Source organism: Erinaceus europaeus, chromosome 7 (genome assembly GCF_950295315.1).
Source record: "Erinaceus europaeus chromosome 7, mEriEur2.1, whole genome shotgun sequence".
Taxonomy (NCBI): Eukaryota; Metazoa; Chordata; class Mammalia; order Eulipotyphla; family Erinaceidae; genus Erinaceus; species Erinaceus europaeus.
The window spans coordinates 13530906-13549790 of NC_080168.1; the positions used below are offsets into that span (position 1 = coordinate 13530906).

The 18885-nt window shown below is 49.0% G+C and overlaps 1 protein-coding gene across 3 annotated transcripts in view; it reads right to left on the reverse strand.

Annotated features, from left to right (window-relative positions):
- Positions 1 to 18885, reverse strand: part of NGEF (neuronal guanine nucleotide exchange factor) — a 96002-nt gene that overhangs the window by 51980 nt on the left and 25137 nt on the right. For 2 of the 3 annotated variants that reach the window (XM_060193795.1, XM_060193793.1), the window contains exons 2-3: positions 11968 to 12272; positions 8852 to 8966 (exon numbers count right to left, since the gene is read on the reverse strand). In XM_060193795.1, the coding sequence (XP_060049778.1) occupies positions 8852 to 8921 (70 nt within the window). In that variant the 5' untranslated portion in view covers positions 8922 to 8966; positions 11968 to 12272. Of the gene's footprint in view, positions 1 to 8851; positions 8967 to 11967; positions 12276 to 18885 lie in introns of all 3 variants that reach the window. The other variant, XM_060193794.1, reaches the window with a different exon arrangement.

The window sequence follows — 18885 nt, forward strand, 5'->3', positions numbered from 1 at the left end:
CCCACGTGGACCTGACCTGCGCATCTCTCAGATAAGTAAAGACAATTTGGCTACCTATGCACTATGGCCTTCTCTTCTGCTTGTGAAGAGATCTCCAAAGGCCTCTGCTCTTTCTTCACGAGACTGTTTTGCTGTTTCTGGAACATTTATCTCTGGACCACTCTGTGGTTTCCACTCGCTCGGGCGAACTCAGAACAGCCAGCGGGAAGAGCCAGCAGGCGGGAGGCAAGGCACAGAGCTGCCGTTTCCACCTGGTTAAACAGCCAGCCAGCCAGCCGGCTGCACCCAGACAACCCCACGCACCGCGCCCGCAGCCCCGCAGCCCCGCAGCCCCGCAGCCCCGCAGCCCCGCAGCCCGCAGGAGGCCGACGCCAGCACACAAAAGCCCCAGGAGCGCAATGCCAACATGCTGGAGCCCTATGCCAACACGCAAGAGCCCGAGGCCAGCCCACGAGAGCTGGCTCTCCACCGCGTGGCGCAGGGCACTGGACGCGTGATCCCTCCACGCTGCTCGGACACTGCGAGCAGGGCAGCAGACATGGCAGGGCCGTGGGGCAGGGCCACGGCGGCCTATCATGGCCGCCACCCCTGGGCACCTAGGCCCACGCCTTCTACAAAGATGGCCTGCCTGCCCTCTTTCTATGAATTCTGGAACCATCCCGGGCCTCCCGGACCCCCGGGCTCCCTGCCAAAACTGGGCACACGAGATCTCCAGCCGCTGGTCCGGTCTGAAAGCAGACAAGCTGGAGTACGCAGAGATTTGTGCAGAGATCGCAACCTGCAATTCCTAGAAGTGGAGCTGCTCGGGAATGGAGCTGTGCGGGAAGCCACCTCCGGAAGGTGAAACCCCCCCCCCAACAACTAAGACAGTACAGACTTAAATTCGTGTTTAAAATGACATGTCTTCGTAACAAAGGTTTCTCTCCTTGTGTATTAATGACCATGTTTATGTGTATGTTTAAAGTTTGGTAAACAGTAGCTTTAAGGCTAAATTCTTACTAGTCAAAGTTAAATAAAAAAGGTTTTCAATATAATTCTCATAAAGATAAAATTAACTTACATTTAAAGTCTAAGGTAAAAATTAGTTAACAATCAATATATTTTAACTAAGTTAGTCTAAACAAAAGGTTAAATAGACTTGTTGATATGTAAAACACTACCTTCTCTATTAGAAATGGTAGATCGCACAATGGCTATGCTAATTATTCTCATGCCTGAGGTTTCCTCTCCGGCCCACACCTAGGGTGTGTCTCCATCTTGAATGGGTGTAACAAAAGGTTAAAAGAAGTTGTTGATATGTAAAAGTCTCAAATTCCTTCTCTATTAAAAACTTTGGATCGTGCAGTAGATATGCTAATAACAAGTTTTGTTTCATAGTAAGTAAGTTACAGCCAGCTGCCTTTGGGACCCTAGGCCGTTCCCCGCCCCCATGCAATTGCCCGTCGAGGCAAGTAGCCCCCCAGAGGCAAGAAATGTTTTTTTTCAGATATGGCCGCCTCAGGCCTTCCCTTGGCAACATGCTGGTTTTTGTTATATATGTTTCTGTTCACCCCACACCCTTGATACTATAGTCATTTAGTTAAAAAGAAAAGGGGGAATTGTCGTATGCTTTACATTGGTTTGTTCTAGCCCCCCCCCCAAGAGAATTGGATCAGTCCAATTAATTTCGCGGGCCTGCTTGGCCCCGCCCCAAGGAACCCGGGGAGAGGGTTCCTGAGTCCGAGAGTTCCTGAGTGCCAGAGTTCGAGAGTTTCAGGGTTACAGAGTAAGAGAGAGTGCCAGAGAGACAGAGTTCCTGGGTTCCTGAGTTCCAGAGTAAAAGAAAGAGTGCTTGTGCCGCCGCAAAGAGACAGCAGAGTTCTGTTTGGTGATTAGTTTGTCTTAGTTTATGAATCGTTGTTCCTGAATAAAGAAATACAGCTTCCCTGCCCAGCCGTGTGTCCGCGAGTCTCTGTTCACCACTGCGAAGCTAACCCGCCCGGCTAGAGCTTAAGAATTTTAACAACACAGCATAAAGATCCCAGTTTGAGCCCCCGGCTTCCCACCTGCAGGGGAGTCACTTCACAAGCCGTGAAGCAGATCTGCAGGTGTCTCTCTTTCTCTCCCCCTCTCTGTCTTCCCCTCCTCTCTCCATTTCTCTCTGTCCTATCTAACAATGATGACATCAATAACTACAACAATAATAACTACAACAACAATAAAAACAACAACAAGGGCAACAAAAGGGAAAATAAATAAATAAAATAAAAAAAGAGGCACATGAAGGATTATAGCAAGGGGAGCTGGGCGCTGGCACACCTGGTTGAGTGCAGATGCTACAAGACACAAGGACCCGGGTTCAAGTCCCCTCTTATAGGAGGAAAGTATTGTGAATGGTGAAGCAGGACTGCAGGTGTCTCTCTATTTCCTATCATCACCTTCCTCTCAATTTCTGAATGTCTCTATCCAATAAATAAATAAAGATGATAATGAAAAAAGGATTATAGCTAGAAAAACAGATTGGGAATAAAATGAGTTAAAACTGACAAAGCTCTAGCAACTTGGGAATGTAAGTAGCTACACAAAACAAACTCAAGTGGTGGGGCAAACCCAGGAGCTCTGAGTTTTAACAGTAATAACAGCTGGAAGGGTAGAAAGCCAATGAAACTGCTTAACAGGCCATTACAACACAGGGTAAACAAGACGGACCGTTATAAGGCTAAAGTCAGGAAGAGGAAAACCTATTAACAGGTGAAAATAACCTGGAATAACCCAAAGGAAGGAAGGAAGGAAGGAAGAGGGGGGGAGGAGAATCATTTTTGGGAACAGTGGATTTGTCGTGAGGGCACCAAGCTCCAAGGAATAACCCTGGTGGCAAAGAAAGGAAGGAAGGAAGGACAGAATAATGGAAAGTAGCAAAGAAGAAAGGGAGGGAAAAAGGAAGGAATGAAGAAAGAAAAGACGAGGCAAAAGAGAGGGAGAGGGAGCGGGAGCGGGAGCGGGAGCGGGAGCGGGAGCGGGAGCGGGAGCGGGAGAGCCGAGATCTTTGCTAAATCTCTAGCTACTGGTACAAAATGGGAGGGTCACGACCATCGAGACCACGCCCACCACAAACCACGCCCACCCGGAGGATAAACCAGGAAGAGGCAGGGGTCCCACCGCCCACATGAAGGTCTCCTGCGGATGGCGGAAAGTCTCCTTCCACTTTCTCAAAACGGGGCACAGTGTTGGGAAGCGCCGAGAATAAGACAGCTGTCAAAAGCCTATGAAATGAGCTGTCTAAACTGTGAAGCACCAGCCGCAGCTATATTTTTGCTCTGAGACGTGTAAAAATAGAAGCCCTTTCAGAGACAGACGGGCGACTCCTCGGTCATCCCGTCCATGTGGCCTGGGGCCTGTCGAAAGCTCCAGGGAGCATCCTTCAGGGTCCACGGGCAGCCTGGGCCATGCCAGGTCCTGTGCCACCTCCCCGGTGGAGGCATGCCAGGGAAGACATGAGGTGAAGCTGTCCCACCGTCGTTGTCTTGGCCGAGGGCATCTGGGTCATGTCTAAAAGGCAGCAGGGCAGGCAGACAGAGCTGCAGGGCTTGTCTCTCTCCCGGGGACACTGTCGCCTGGCCTGGAGGGAGCTTCAGTTTGCACAATCGGGCCTGCAAGGAGTCTTCAAATTCTCAGGCTGCAGGGTCTGCCCAGGGTGTGGGCACGTATGCTAGCCTGCCTTTCTTTGTTCCTCCTTCCGTCATTTCTTTTCTTTCTTTCTTTCTTTCTTTCTTTCTTTCTTTCTTTCTTTCTTTCATTCTTTCTTTCATTCTTTCATTCTTTCATTCTTTCTTTCTCCCTTTCTTTCTTTCTCTCTTTCTTTCGAAGGAGAGACAGAAAAACCAGACATCACTCTGATACGTGTGCTGCCAGGAATTGAACACGGGACCTCAAACTTGAGAGTCCAAAGCTTTATCCACTGCACCACTTCCCAGACCACCCAGCCTGTCTTTCTTTGCCCTGGGACCCTTTGCAAACAGAGAGAGAGCACAACATGGCGGACATCAGCTCAGTGCTGCCTCTCAGAGGCCTTCTGTGGTTGTCCCCTTGGTCACCTTGATCAGCAGTGAGACTGGCTAGTCTCTCCCACCTCCCAGGGAAGGGGACCCAGACAATTGACACTGTTGATTATGGGACACTTCAAAATTAATTAATTAATTAATTAATTAATTTCACCAGAGCCCTGCTCAGCTCTAGCTTATGGTGATATCAGCTGGGGGTTGAACCTGGGACCTCAGAGCCTCAGGTATGAAAGTTTTTTTTCTTTTTCTTCATAACTGTTATGCTGTCTTCCCAGCTCTGATTATGGAAAATTTCAAAACATGCTAAAATAGAGAGGAAAAATATAATGAGCTCCTACCCCCCGCCCCTGCCACAAACTGAACTCTCAGCTCCCACAGTGAAAGAGACCAGGCTTAGTTCCACCCCACCCACTCCTTCCCTGGGCTTAGAGTATTTTGAAACAAATCCCAGATACCATGTCAATTCGTCCAAATATTTCAGAATGTATATCAGAAAGGCAAGGACTTAAAAAAAAATAACCAGAATCCATTAACTTGCCTAAAGAATATTAACAGTGATTCCTCAACATCGTCCAGTAGTTGATGAGTCCACACTGCTCTGACGGTCTTTGTGTAGACACTCAGGGCTTCGCCACTGCTGGTCATCATTTCCAGACAGACAGAGACAGCGACGGAGAAATAGAGGGAGAGGTAGCACAGCCCCAAAGCTTCCTCCAGTAAATGTGGGGGCTGGGCTCAAACCTGGGTCCTGTGCTGAGTCGAGCAGGTGCACTGCCCAGGGTGAGCTGTCTTGTGGGTTCTGATTGTCTTTGAAGCTTTTCCTCCCCGGGTGCCGGATTCAAGTGAAGGCTGGGTATCGCAGTCGGTTCATAGCGGCTGAGATCACTTTCATCTCTTTGAATCGCTCTCCCCTCTCTTGCTTCTTTGGTTGAGACAGTGGGTCATCGGGAAAGGCAGATTGTATTGCCTTATCCCGTTCTCTCCATCTCTCGATCTGCAGGCTGATTAGGATCAGGATGCATTTCCTTTCTTTACTTTTTAAAAAAATCATTGTATTGAGGGGTTAATAGTTTATAATACAGTTGTTGACACACGGGCACAGTTTTTCATCTCCCTACTTTAGATGTCTGCAAAACACTCTCATCCCCAGCTTGGGTCCTTTTGCACCATCATGCACCTGAGCCCCCACCCTACTGTCTTTCTCCAGAGTCCTTTGGTGCAATACAACCCACTCAGTCCAAGTTCTACTCTGTGTTTTCTCTTTCTGTCCTTGTTTCTTAAGTTCCACCTATGAGTGAGATCATCTGGTATTAGGATGCTTTCCTTGAGCCTCTGCTCTGCTCTAGGAGACTGACCCCAAATGGCATCCTGAGAAAAGCCAGCTCCACCCTGCAGTGGCTTATTCCTGCCTCCAAGGTTGGAGAGACGGTGGGTCTCTCAGCCACAGCCTGGCCTCAGAAGATTTCCAGAGCAGCTGAAGAGCTGTCCCTGGGGTTACTGTGTGTGGAGCTTGCATGTCTCCATGGTAACACCCGGTTTCTGAGATGGAAGATGTTTCCTGTTCTGCACTGGCCAAGATTCACTGTGCCATGGATATGTCCTTGGTGGCAGTGAGGGATGTCGCAGGGATCCCCATTCAGAGCGAGGGCACAATGGTCACAGTATCTAACCCGCAGAAAGGCTGGACTGACTAGAGCACAGCGGGTACCACTTGGTGTGGCTGTTCGGTTGAAGGCCAGCCATGTGGACCCCCTTGTATTTTATGCAGCTGCCCGGCCTGGGAGTGATGGAGAACCCCTGAAATTCCTCCAGGGAGAGGAATTAGCAAGGGGCAAAGGCATGTCCCATTGGAAGACCTGTGGACTTATTCCTTGAAAAAATATTTACTGGGGCTGGGTGTGGGTACACCTGGTTGAGTGCACATGTTATAATGTACAAGGACTGGGGTTCGAGCCCCTGGTCCCCACCTGCAGAAGGAAAGCTTTGCGAGTGGTGAAGCAGGGCAGCAGGCATCTCTCTATCTCTCCTTCCCCCTCAGTTTCTTTCTGTCTTGTCAAATAATTAAACATTTTTTTACTATATTTATTTATTTATTGGCTAAAGACAGCCAGAAATCAAGAGGGGAGGAGAAGATAGAGATACTAATACTACTCAGTCTCTCCTTTCTTAGGGGCTCAGTGCCCACATGGCCCCACCATTCCTTTTAGATAGAGGGTAAGAGGTAGAGAGAGGGAGCGGCAGAAAGGAAAGACACCTGAAGCTTCTCTGCTTGTAAATTCTCCCCTACCCCCACAGGTGAGGACTGGGGGCTTTAACCAGGGTCCTTGTGCATGGTAATAAATGTGCTCTACTGGGTGAGACATGACCCCTGCAGGGTCACTTTAAGGCAATTCTAAGTAAATGAGACGTTAGGACATGTTAAGAGAATGGGCGCTTCAAAGTGCCAATCTCCAGATGTCAGTGGTCTCCAGATTCATCCACAGAGACAAAGTGAACTTCTTCAAAGTCCTAACAGATTTTATTTGGAGCAGAAATTGACACACTGATTCTGAAATGTATATGGAAATGCAGAGGGCTTAAAATAGCCAAGCTGAGCTTTAAAAAGAATAAAGTAGGAGGACTTACCCTACCAGATTTTAAGACTGCGCACAAAGCTGTGGGATTTCAAACAATGTGATTATTGGCAGAAGGGAAGAAAATTAGATCAACGCAACAGAGGAAAGGTCTGCAAGAGACCCACACACCTGTGTCAGAGGGTTCTTGAAACAGAAACTCCAATGCTATGGTGGTGGGGTTGGAAGGTCTTTTTAGTAAATGATACAAGAGCAAGTCTTTATCCATGTGACTCAGAGACCCAAGCGGAGAGCTTAAAGTATAAAACAGCCATGGGGGAAACACAGGAGAATGTCTTTGTGACTCAGAAGTAGTCAAACATTTTTGTATGGAAAAAGACATACAGTAAAGGAAAGAAACGGACATTAGTCTGATTGAAATAAACAGTTTCTGCTCCGAGACAGACAGGAAGACTTCAAGCTTAGCCCCAAACTGGCTGAACGTATAACTGCAATATATAGATGTTACCAAGGACTTGTATTCAAGCTATTTGGGTAATTATCAAAACAAAACAAAACAAAAACAAACAAACAAAAGCAACTAAAAAGAAGCCTTAGGTAGTTCTGGGTAATTTTTAAGATATGTGTATATGTGTGTGTGTGTGTGTGTGTGTGAGAGAGAGAGAGAGAGAGAGAGAGAGGAAGAGAGAGAGAGAGAGAGAGAACACCAGAGCTTCACTGTCCCATGTGGGGTGTTGGGGATTGAACCCAGAGGCTCACACTCAGAATCCAATGTTTATCCAGTGTTTCACTTCCCAGCCACTCTTTGAAAAAATCTTACGTGTGTGTGTGTGTGTGTGATTATGAGTGAGCACATGACTTGCACAGGTATTCCACAAAAGAAGACACCTGAGTGACCAACAAGCAGATGGATTACTAGCCATCAGGAAAAGGAGATTAACCCCCCGGTGTGGTAGGAGAGCATGGCCACACAGACTGGCAGGTCTAGCCTGGTGAGGCTTGGGGGCCAGGACACTGCTCTAAGCTGGCAAGGGCACATGTTTGGAGAAAGCGTCCCACTGCTTCTAATAATTGCTTCAGCGCATCCTGATGCCCAGGTATTCTGCTCGGGGGGATTCACACCCAGAGAAATGAGCGCACGTGTCACCAGAATACTTGTTTGAGAACATTGCCAGTGGTTTTATTGGGAACAGCAAAAGCAAGCAAGCAAACAACAAACTGGGAATCACCCCAATGCCCATCAGCAGAAAGAAAGGCTAAGCAAGATGTCTCTCAGCAAAGAGGGAGGAGAGTCTGACCCAGGGATGGAACAGAGACGCTTGGAACCAGCCATAGCTCTTGGTGGCCACAGTGCAGGTGACAAGGTGGTTCACGCAGTGAAGGTCCAGGGGAAGGGGCCCGAGCTCCCCCACCCTCTCCCAAAGCACCACTCAATCATATGCGGTGTCTGGACTTGAACTTGCTCCCTTGGGAATGTAAGTCCTGCTCTCTGCCTCTGAGTCACCTACAGTCCTTCTGACTTCCTTCACAAAAACTAAGCCCACGTCTTGCCTGTTAAGCCCTGCTATTTGAGCCTCTGGGTGACACGGCGGGCAGGAGTCAGGGCCGACTTAATATTCAGAGTTCATCAGCAGGATCACAGCTACTGAGCCTCTGCCCAGTCATCTAAAGATTATTTTATAGCTGCTAAGTGACTGTGTCAAAGTCTATTTGGTAACATAGGGGTATTTGTGACACACTATTAACTAGGTTGCAAGGCCAGATGTGTCAACATAAGATTCCATTCTCTGAGAAGACATGCATGAAGTGCACAGAAAAAGGATGTGAAGTTGTCACAGCACATTAACATCACTATTTCCCCCAGCCTTGAAATTTTTATTTATTTAATTAAATTAATTAATTTATTTTTGCCACCAGAATTATCACCAGGCTCAGTGCCTGCATGACTCCACTACTCTAGGAAGCCATTTTTCCCTTCCTTCCTTCCATTCTTTCTGTTTCGCTGAATTTTAGCTAGAGTGGAAAACAGAGAGGGAAAGAAACAGAGAGAAGGAGAGACACCATGGCGCAGCTCTACCGTTCGTGAAGCTCCGTCTCTGGCAGCTGCTCCCATGTGGAGGCCCCGGGTGCATCCCACCGGGTGAACCACCTGCCAGCCCTTACACACTCCTTGCACCACACGCCCTGTAGCCCCCACACAGACGCCACAGCAATGGCCTCTGACCTGCTGCCTCTCACCTCGGGGGTTGGGCGCCTGGCTCTGTCCAAGTGGGTCCTCGCCAGAGAGGGGCTTGGATCTGGGGGGCATCCAAGGTCATGGGCTCACTCACAAAGTCCTCATTCGCCTGTGAACCTGTGGCATTGAAACAAGGTGCTGAGTTAGGAGACGTGAACTCCAGGTCACTGGGATGGTGAGCTTCCACACAAGGGAAGTTATAGGAGGGAGCCGTGTGGAGGTGGCGGTGTGTCTTCCGAGGGGTGGTCCCTGGGATCTGGCAGTGGGTGTGGTGAGTGCGGGCACAGAGCTAGGTGTATATGTGTGCATGAAACCTATCCTAGTGTGCCAGCTCAATGAGAAATACATCTCCATCAAAAAAAGATGATATTGTGTCTTTTGGGACATAATGGCTGACTATGTTTCATAACATAAGCAAAGAGATTGAAGACAACTACTGGCTGGTTTCACTCAGTTGTAGAATCTATAGAACAGACACACATGAACTTTCAGAAACAAACAAACAAACGGAGTTGGGCAGTAGCGCAGTGGGTTAAGCGCACTTGGCACAAAGCGCAAGGACCAGCGTAAGGTTTGAGCCCCGGCTCCCCTCCTGCAGGGGAATCGATTCATAAGCAGTAAAGCAGGTCTGCAGGTGTCTTTCTCTCCCCCTCTCTGTCTTCCCCTCCTCACTCCATTTCTCTCTGTCCTATCCAACAATGATGACATCAGCAACGACAATAAAAAAACCCAACACAACAAGAGCAACAAAAGGGAATAAATAAATATTAAAAAATAAAAATGAAAAAAGATTTTAAAAAAAGACAAGAAACCAGAAACAAACAAACAAAACAGTAGCAAACAGACTGTCACTAAGACTTTGTGAGAACTCTGGTGGCTATCTTTGGGAGGTGGGAGGGTGCAGCCAAAGAAGTTCGGTGGTGTCTGATGTGGAACTCTACCCTGCCATCTTACAAGCTTGTCCATCACTATTAATCACAAATTAAAAAATGAAAAAGAAAAGATTTTCAGGCATATCTACACCTAGGGCTATAGCAAGTCCCCCCACCCCCTGCCCCAGAGAGGTAAGGAAGTGGGGTGAAGGGTGTCTTCCCTGTCCCGTGAAGCATGGGGTGACCTGGCATGTTGTCTGTGCGGTCACTTTCACTCTAGTCCAGGCTGCTCCTCGCACACACATGTGCACACACACATAGGTTGTAAACTTAGGTACAAACCTGGCAACGGTCCCAGGGGCCAGAACGGGCATCATGTGGCTTTTTTTTATATTTATTTATTTATTTATTTTCCCTTTTGTTGCCCTTGTTGTTTTTTTTAACAACCTTGGGGTAAGTGACTCAGTCTCCTTGGGCCTCAGCTATTGTTTATTTAATAAATATTTTACTTATTTATTTCTTTATTTTTGGATAGAGACAGAAACAGAGGAAAAGGGGAGATAGAGAGGGAGAGAGACAAAGAGACACCTGCAGCCCTGCTTTACCACTTGTGAAACTTCCCCCCTACAGGTGGGGACTGGGGGCTTGAACCTGGGTCCTTGCACATCATAGCATGTGCATTCTAGTGGATGCACCACTGCCAGAACCCTCAGCTGTTATTTATTTATTTATTTATTATTTATTTATTATTTATTTATTTACTTTAATTAAATTTTTTTTTTGTTGCTGGGGCTTGTGCTTGCACTACAAACCCACTGCTCCTGGAGGCCATTTTTTTCCCTTTTGTTGCCCTTGTTGTTTATCTTTGTTACTGTTATTATTATTGTTGTTGTTCTTGCTGTTGTTGTTGTTTGATAGGACAGATAGAAATGGAGCGAGGAGGGGAAGACAGAGAAGGGGAGAGAAAGACAGACACCTGCAGACCTGCTTCACTGCTTGTGAAGTGACTCCCCTGCAGGTGGGGAGCCAAGGGCTCGAACTGGGATCCTTATGCCTGTCCTTGTGCTTTGTGCCATGTGTATCTAACCCACTGCGCTACCACCTGGCCCCTGTTTTTTGTTTTTAATTGAATCTTTAACATGGGGTTGATAAAGACACCTTTGTGATGGCTGCCCATCACAGCCACCGAATGACCTGCCAGTTTGCTCTTGTTCTCTCTCTGCTTCTGCCCTCCTGCATCTTTGACTTCAGTGCTCTCCATAACACTGCTTTCTGTGGGACAGCTCTCAGCTCAGCAGAGGGGCTGTCCAGTTCTTCCCCTTTCCTCCTCTCCCTTTCACCTCTCCCTTCCTCCCCCCCCCCCCATTTATGAAGCTTCTCCCTTGCAGATGGGAACTGGGACCCTGAACCTAAGCCCTTGCCACTACCTAGGCCAGATGTCTTTCCTTTTCTTCTCTTTTCTTTTCTTTTCTTTTCTTTTCCCAACGAGGGTTATTGCTGGGGCTTAGTGCCTTTACTTCTGGTGGCCAATTCCCCCCTCTCCCCTGTTCTTTTACTTGATATCAGAGAGAAATTGAGAGGGAGGTGCAGGTAGAGAGAAAAAGAGACACCCACAGCACTGCTTCACTGCTTGTGAAGTACCCCTGCAGCTGGGGACTGGGGGCTTGAACTGGGTTCTTGTGCAAGATAACGTGGGGACTTTACAGGTTGCACCACCACCTACACCCCTTTTTCTTTTTTTTATATTTATTTTCCCTTTTGTTGCCCTTGTTTTTTATTGTTGTTGTAGTTGTTGTTGTTATTTGATGTCGTTGTTGTTGGATAGGACAGAGAGAAATGAAGAGAGGGAGGGAAGACAGAGGGAGAGAGAAAGACAGACACCTGCAGACCTGCTTCACCGCTTGTGAAGTGACTCCCCTACAGGTGGGGAGCTGGGGGCTTGAACTGAGATCCTTATGCCGGTCCTTGCACTTTGCGCCACGTGATCTTAACCTGCTGCGCCACCGCCCGACTCCCAGCCCCTTTTTCTTTTCTTTATTTTCTTTCTTTCCTTTTTTCCCCTTTTGCAATAGAAGCAGGTCGAATTATTTGAATCCACACTTTCTTCAGAAGCATCTATAGCCCTGCGGGGGAATCTGAATCTTTTAAAGTGATGGTTCCACGTGCCCTTGACAATCTGTGGTGTTTTTATTCTGCTCCCCTTGAATATGGTCCCCATGGCTGCAGTTGTCCCCAGTGGCACTGACCTTCCAAGTGGCCAGTGCTGGGTGGGGCGCTGTCCCTGGCCTTGACCCGGCTCCGGTGCCTCAGGGCACGGTTGAGGAGGGAGTTCTCTGGAGTCCCCGCTTGGGCTCTCGGCTTTGCGTCTCCTGGTGAGTGGAGGGCATCTCATCTTCTGCCAGTAACTCAGGGCTCCCTCCAGCTGCTGCTTTGTCCCCTGCCCTGGAGCCACCAGCCTGTATCTCCCAGGCCTGTTCTAGAGCTTCTGTCACCCCGGTGTCCATGGAAGTGGGTGCAGTGGTCCTGGGGAGCCCAGAATGTGGCTGTGGTGCTGCTTTGGGATGGAGAGAGGACAGCTTTCTGTTAGGATTGTCAGACTAACTCCTCTGTTCAGAGGATGGGCAGCCCCCCCCCCCCCTTTCAGAGTTGACACCACTTTGCACGTCTTTGTCAAAGGCAATCACAGCATAACTGCTACAATTTAGATGCATTCATGTGTGGTTCCATAATTAAGGCTTGTTTATTCTGTTCCCAGGGGTGAGCATTTCCAGTGGTTTACATAACTGGCTCTCAAGGAAACAACTGTTAGTGGAATAATTCAGGAGGGGACTGAGCTGCCCAGACAGAAAGAGGACTCAGGAAGAGCTGGGCAAGGGAAGCAAGCTGTCTCAGACAGGAGGAAGCGTGGTGGGCAGGGCAGAAGCTAGACCACCGGCCTGTGGGGCATCACTGTGGGGAGACTCCACTGGTGGCCCAGCCTGTCAGTGGCTCAGTGGCCTCTCTGCTTGGACCTTGTGGCCTGGTTGCTATGGAAACCACAAGTCCTGCTCCCCCCACTAACTGCACCAACAGAGCAGTGTCTCTTCTGGGGTGACCACAGAAGACCCATGAATCAGGATACTCTCTCAGGGATGCAGCCGGTCCAAGGCACCCCCCCACCACTTCCCTGCCAACAAACCTTCCAGGAGGCCAGGGGCTTTCAGAGGGGGGGCTTGGAATGGTGGAAGCTGTTGGTGGGTGGGATTAGGAATTCTGAGACTGGGGTCCCATGGGGACTATGAAGTTTTAGGGGCATATGATTCACCCACATGGTATGTAAATGCATGCCCCTATTTCTCTACTTAGGGATTTATTTGTTTATTTATTAACGTCAGAGAAAAAGTGGGAAAGAAAGCCAGAACATCAGTCTGACACATGCAATGCTGGGGATCAAACTCTCACAGCAAATTCTGGTGCTCTTATCCACTGCACATCTCCTGGGCTGCCCTAATTCCTGATTATATCTTTGGAACTGGCAGTTATATTCATAGAAGGGTGAGAGACTCAGGAGAGTTTTAGAGCAATCTTTTCTGGGAGGGAGAGATAGCATAATGGTTATGCAAACAAAAATTCATGCCTGAGGCACCAAAGGTTTCAGGTTCAACCCCCAGCACCACCATAAGCCAGTGAGGAGCAGTGCTCTGAAGAAAGAAAAACAAGCGAACACCCGCAGCCACACATAGTTATGAAATATACTGGTTTCAAAGGTCTGGAAGAGCAATCACTTCTGTTTCTGCTTCTGGAAAATGGAGAGAAGGAAAGGGCTTCTGGACTCGAGGACACCTTCCCGTTCACCTCTGCACTCCTCCGTTTAGGATTAACTGATTCATTACCAGAGTACTGCTCAGCACTGGCTAGTGGTGGTCTTCATCTGCAGGGAGGAAGCTTCACGATTGGTGAAGCAGGTCTGCAGAAGTCTCTCTTTCTCTCTCCTCTATCTCCTCCTCCTCTCTCAATTTCTTTCTGTCTTGTCAAATACAATAGGAAGAGTGGGACTGTGTGGTAGTACACCTGGTTAAGCACACACATTACGGTGCACAAAGATCTGGGTTCAAGCCCCCGGGCCTCTCCCGCAGGAGGAAAGCTTCACAAGTAGTGAAGCAGGGCTGGAGGTGTCTCTCTGTCTCTTTCCCCCTCTCTCTCCTCCTTCTATCTCAGTATTCTGGCTGTTTCTATCCAGTAAATAAATATAATAAAAAATGTAAAAACGAGTGAGGAAGAGAGAAAGAGAGAGAGGGAGGGAGATGCCCACTGGGAGTGGTAAATTTGAACCCTGGGAAGTAACCCTGGTAGCAAAACAAAAACAAAACTTTAAGAGCTGGCAAGAGAGTCTACCTAGCAGGGACCTGGTTCAGCACACACTGCACTGCACCCGGGTTCAAGCCCGTCCCTCCGCACACTGGAGGGAGCTTCGGTGCGGTGGTGTCTCTCCCTGTTTCCCCTGTCTCTCTGATTCTCTCTCTCTCTGTCTCTCTCTCCCACTCTGAAGAAGCTGGCTGGAGTAGCAATGTCCTTGTGATGACAAAAAACTAAATAGCTTTTGATCAGTGAGCACACTGTGACATGTGCGCTCAACCAGGTGCGCCACCACTAGGCCCCGCCGGCAACCCCCTGACCTTGAAGTTCAGGCTGCTTAGTGCTGGGCCTCTCACAGGACATGGCTCCCAGAAGCAGCTTCGGGTGGGGATGCTTACTGCAAACGTGGCAAAGCCCCCCAATGATGCAAGCACAGATCCTGTGACTTCCACTCACAGCCAATAGGGGGCGCCTGACAGCAGGAGCTAAGATGCTCTTGGGTCACTGCGCAAAGCAAGGAGTGTGGGGTTCCCAGCCCAGCCAGAAGAGGGCGCTGGTCCCGCACTCCGGCGGGAACCTGTTGGTTGGAATAGTGGTTGGGGCAGGGGGTGGACAGAGAAAACTCAGGAGGGACAAGGACATAGTTGAGGCCATCGTACACCTCTGCTCTAGGACCCCAGGGCAGGAGGGGGTAGAGTCAAGAACAGAGTGAGAGTGGCTTTGAACTTTGGACGTCAGAGATGGTGAAGCCTGGGGCGGGGGCTGTGGGGGTGTCCAGCCAGAGGCTGCGGGATTTTAGGGCTCCGTGGCTGTGACCCTGGCATGGCCCGTGGATAACACAGGAGCTCCCACTGGGCTTGGGGAAGGGCCAGGTGGGGCTCTGCACTGGCTCAGCGGTTTCCTGGTCACATCCTTGATGATGGTGACCCAGAAGGTGACAGCACCCCAAAAGCTCTGGGGGGGGGCAGAGGGACGGTGGAAGCTAGGGTGCAGGTGTCACCCAGGCCTCATGCAGGTGTGATAGGTAGACCAGGGTGGGGACTGGGGATGGGAAGATGTGACAGAGAAGTGACAGAGCCAGTGACTCAGGGTGTCTGTGGGAGGAGTGGGCAGGGGGGCTGTCCCTGTGGGCAGGACTGGATCAGGTGACTGGGTGGGTGGCTGGGCTTCCTGTCCCTCAAGGAAGTGGGGCTCAAGAGACATGCTGTTTTGGGGGGCGGGGTGTGTTCAGCTGTGGAGTCTCCCAAGAGGAGAGTGCTGATGGAAATCCGTGATTGAGAGGGCCCTATGGTAAAGTACCTGGTTAAGCACACATATTATCATGTGCAAGGACCCAAGTTTGAGCCCCAGCTTCCTACCTGTGGGAAGTGAAAGGGAATCTTCATAAGCAGTGGAGGAAGTCTGCAGGTGTCTATCATTCTCTTTCCCTCTCTATCTCCTCTCCTCTCTCAATTTCTCTCTGTCCTATCAAGTATGATAGAAAGGAAAAGAAAAAAAAAATGCCACCAGGAGTGGTGGATAGTGCTGCCACCGAACCCCAGCTCTAACCTTTGTGGTAATAAAAAAAAAAAAAAAAGAAAGGAAGGAAGGAAGGAAAGAAGGAAGAAAGGAAGGAAGACGAAAGAAACCTGGGGCTAGCCCGTGGTGCACTTGGTTAAGCACACACACTACAATGTGCAAGGACCTGGGTTCAAGGCCCTGGTTTCCACCTGCAGGGGGAAACTTAAGGAGTGGTAAAGTAGAGTTGCAGGTGTCTCTTTGCCTCTCACCCTCTCTATCTTCCCCTCCCCTCTCAATTTCTCTTTATCTCTAGGCAATAATAAAAATTAATAAAATAAAAAGAAATTAAAAAATGAAAGTCCTGTCACCAATAAGGCAGCTTCCTGCTCTGACTACAAGCCCCTGGACCCTCCATTTCTCTAGATACGGACTTCTCTTCCTGCCATTCAAGGTCATTATCATCACTGTTGCCACCACAATTATTTTAGCTTGGAGTTTATTCATTTATTTACTCCCGTGCAAACCCACTGCTCTTATTAGACTCCCCCCCTTTTTACTGGGGTGAAGTTTGATGGTTTACAGTACAGTTGTTGACTCTCGGATACAATTTCTCATCTCACCATGGTAGATGTCTGCAAAACACTCTCACCACCAGCCTCGGTCCCCCTCCAACATCATCACTAGGACGTGACAGCCCTCATCCCACCCTTACCTCCCCAGAGCCGTTTGCTTTGGCCGTGTTCTGCTTTGTTTTCCCTTTCTGTTCTTCTTCCTTAACTTCTGCCCTTAAGTGAGATCATTTCTCCAGATAAAGGGTCAGAGGTAGAGAAGGAGAGAAGAGAGTAGAGACACCGCAGGGCTGGTTCACTGCTCCTCAAGTTTCCTCTTTGCGTGTGCTCCTATGTGGTGGCCTGGGGCTTGAACCCAGGTTCTTGTACATGGTAAACCGTTTATTCTACTAAGTGAGCTATTTGTTGCCCCCCTGCTTATTGAGTTTTTGCTGTGTTTGAGCCATGTGCAAACATGTTTCCACTGTATCTGGCCAACATACTTTCAAAAATTTCAAATATGGCCATGTGCACAACCCAGGTTTGAACCTGACCCTGCACTGCATTGACGGAAGGTTCGGTGCTGTGGTGTCTTTCACTCTCTGTCCCTGCCTCTCTGTCTAAAAGTTGATAATTAAAATAGAAAAAGAAAACTTATAAAAAAAATAGGGAGGGGAGATAAACACCATATCACAACACAGAGTTCCCCTGGTGCTGTCCTTGGAACTCATGCTAAGGTATACACTCTACAGAATGCACGTAAAGCTGAGAGCTCTGTGGTATCAGAGCTGGATGCCTGTTTGTTCAGCCCTACATGCATCCCACACATGAGAAAAACCAGCCACCATGGCTGCATACCACATGATCCTACCTTCAGAAGTGAGGAGAAGGAGATGGGGGGGGGAGGGGAGGAATGCAAGTAGGTGGTAACTGGAGCAGGGAGTCAGGAACTTGGGGTTGCCCTCAAGTTATGGTAGTATATTGCTAGCTGTAGGAACAGAAACCAAGATGGCGGAATTCATGACAGGAAACAAGATGGCACAGATCATGGCAGATACCAAGATGGCAGACGCCTACATGATGTAAGAATGCCTACTTGTGACCTTGGACCCATGGCAGTGACTATCCACCTCTACCTGTGCAAATCTGAAGTATGAACTGGCCAATCATGAAAAGAGGAGTCTAGTGACTAGGAACTTTTAAAAGCCCAGAAAATTTTACCTCGATGCAAATTCACTTCCTGTCCATCAGTCCTTCCTTACTCAAAGGACTGTTCCCTTTAAATTCATTTTTTACCTCACTTGGAGCTGGGAGTCAGGCAAGATTTTCCTCATGGTCAAGCCCACACTCCACCTTCTGGTGTGTGCCTGTTTCGAAAGCTATAAATAAATCTGTACTCTGCCAGCTCTAGTGAGTGCTTTCTGTGATGACCCAAGCGGCCCCTTCCAGTGCACTGTCAACACTGGGGGGCTCCTGTTAGTTCCCGGATTGCTATCCAGGGGGCTTCCTGGTCTGACAAAGGGCAGAGGGGACTTCTCTACAATTGTCTCTGTCACTGTCTATCAAAGAGGGTCTCTGGCGGCCAGGCACGTGACACAGTAGGCAGAGCACATGCTTTGTATGTGTGAGGTGCCAAATGAAATCCCTGACACAGGATGTGCTGGTCTCTCTCATAAAATAGAAATAACTGAACACATCTAAAACTAACAAATCAGTGCTGAGGGAAATAGCTCAGCTGGCAGAGCACAGGACTTGCATGTATGAGCTTCCCTATTCAGTCCCTGGCACCAGCATATACTGCAGTGGTGCTCTGGCTTCTCTCTGTCTCTCTGTCTATCTCTTGCCTCTCTCTCTGCCTTTCTCTCTGCCTCTCTCTCTCTCCCTCTCTCTCTGAGCAAGTAAAATAAATCTTGGGGAAAAAAAACCTCAAAAAAGAGGGAGGTTCAAAAATGCTGAGAAAATGCATCCCCCCAATTTTACTACATTTTAAAGACCATACCTGGCTCCCCCAGAAGAACTGGCAGAACTCTGCAAACAACTGGAATTTCAGCCTCCAAGGTGCTTACTACAGGAAAACATGTTCTCAGTCTGGAGGACGTTTTACAAGTCTCTCCTCTGTCCATCGAATGTGGGCAGGCCTGGCTGTCCCCCACTCCCTAAAGTCTCTAAGGCCTTTCATTGATGTCTTGGTGGTTGTTGTCTGTCACTCTGTTTTTCTGTCCTAGTAGCTTCAAGGTGGAGGAGTTTGGGGGTGGCTTTGTGACTGTAAGGGGGAGGGTTTATTCATTCATTCATTTTGCATTCATTCATTCATTCATTCATTCATTCATTCATTCTGCACTGTTGTCACGTTGTCCTCATCAGTACCTGTATTCTGGGGACAGAAAGCTCTGGAAGGGCAGGGCTGGCTGTGTTTGGCTTGCTGCTGTCCTGGGCACAGAGAGCATTGCTGGAGCACTGGTTGTTTCTGATGGATACACACCTGGTGACCTCTGGGAGGTGGTGGCCGCCCGGTTTTGGGGCACAGATTCTGTGAGTCAGAGAGCCGGGGAGCCCTGCCTAGGGCGGCACCATGCCACATCTGGCTGAGACCCGCCCAGTGTGTGGTCAGAGGGTGCCAGGGGCCCACAGGTGGTGACTCAGAGGTGGGTGGGGCTGCTGTTCTGTGCTCTCTGCCAGAGTTCTGAGGCTCAGGGCCTGGGAGCTGGTGGGGCCTCAGGCCTGGGCTGGGACCTGGGTCCCACCCTGCATGAGTCAGCACCCTAAGAAGGTTCTGGTGCC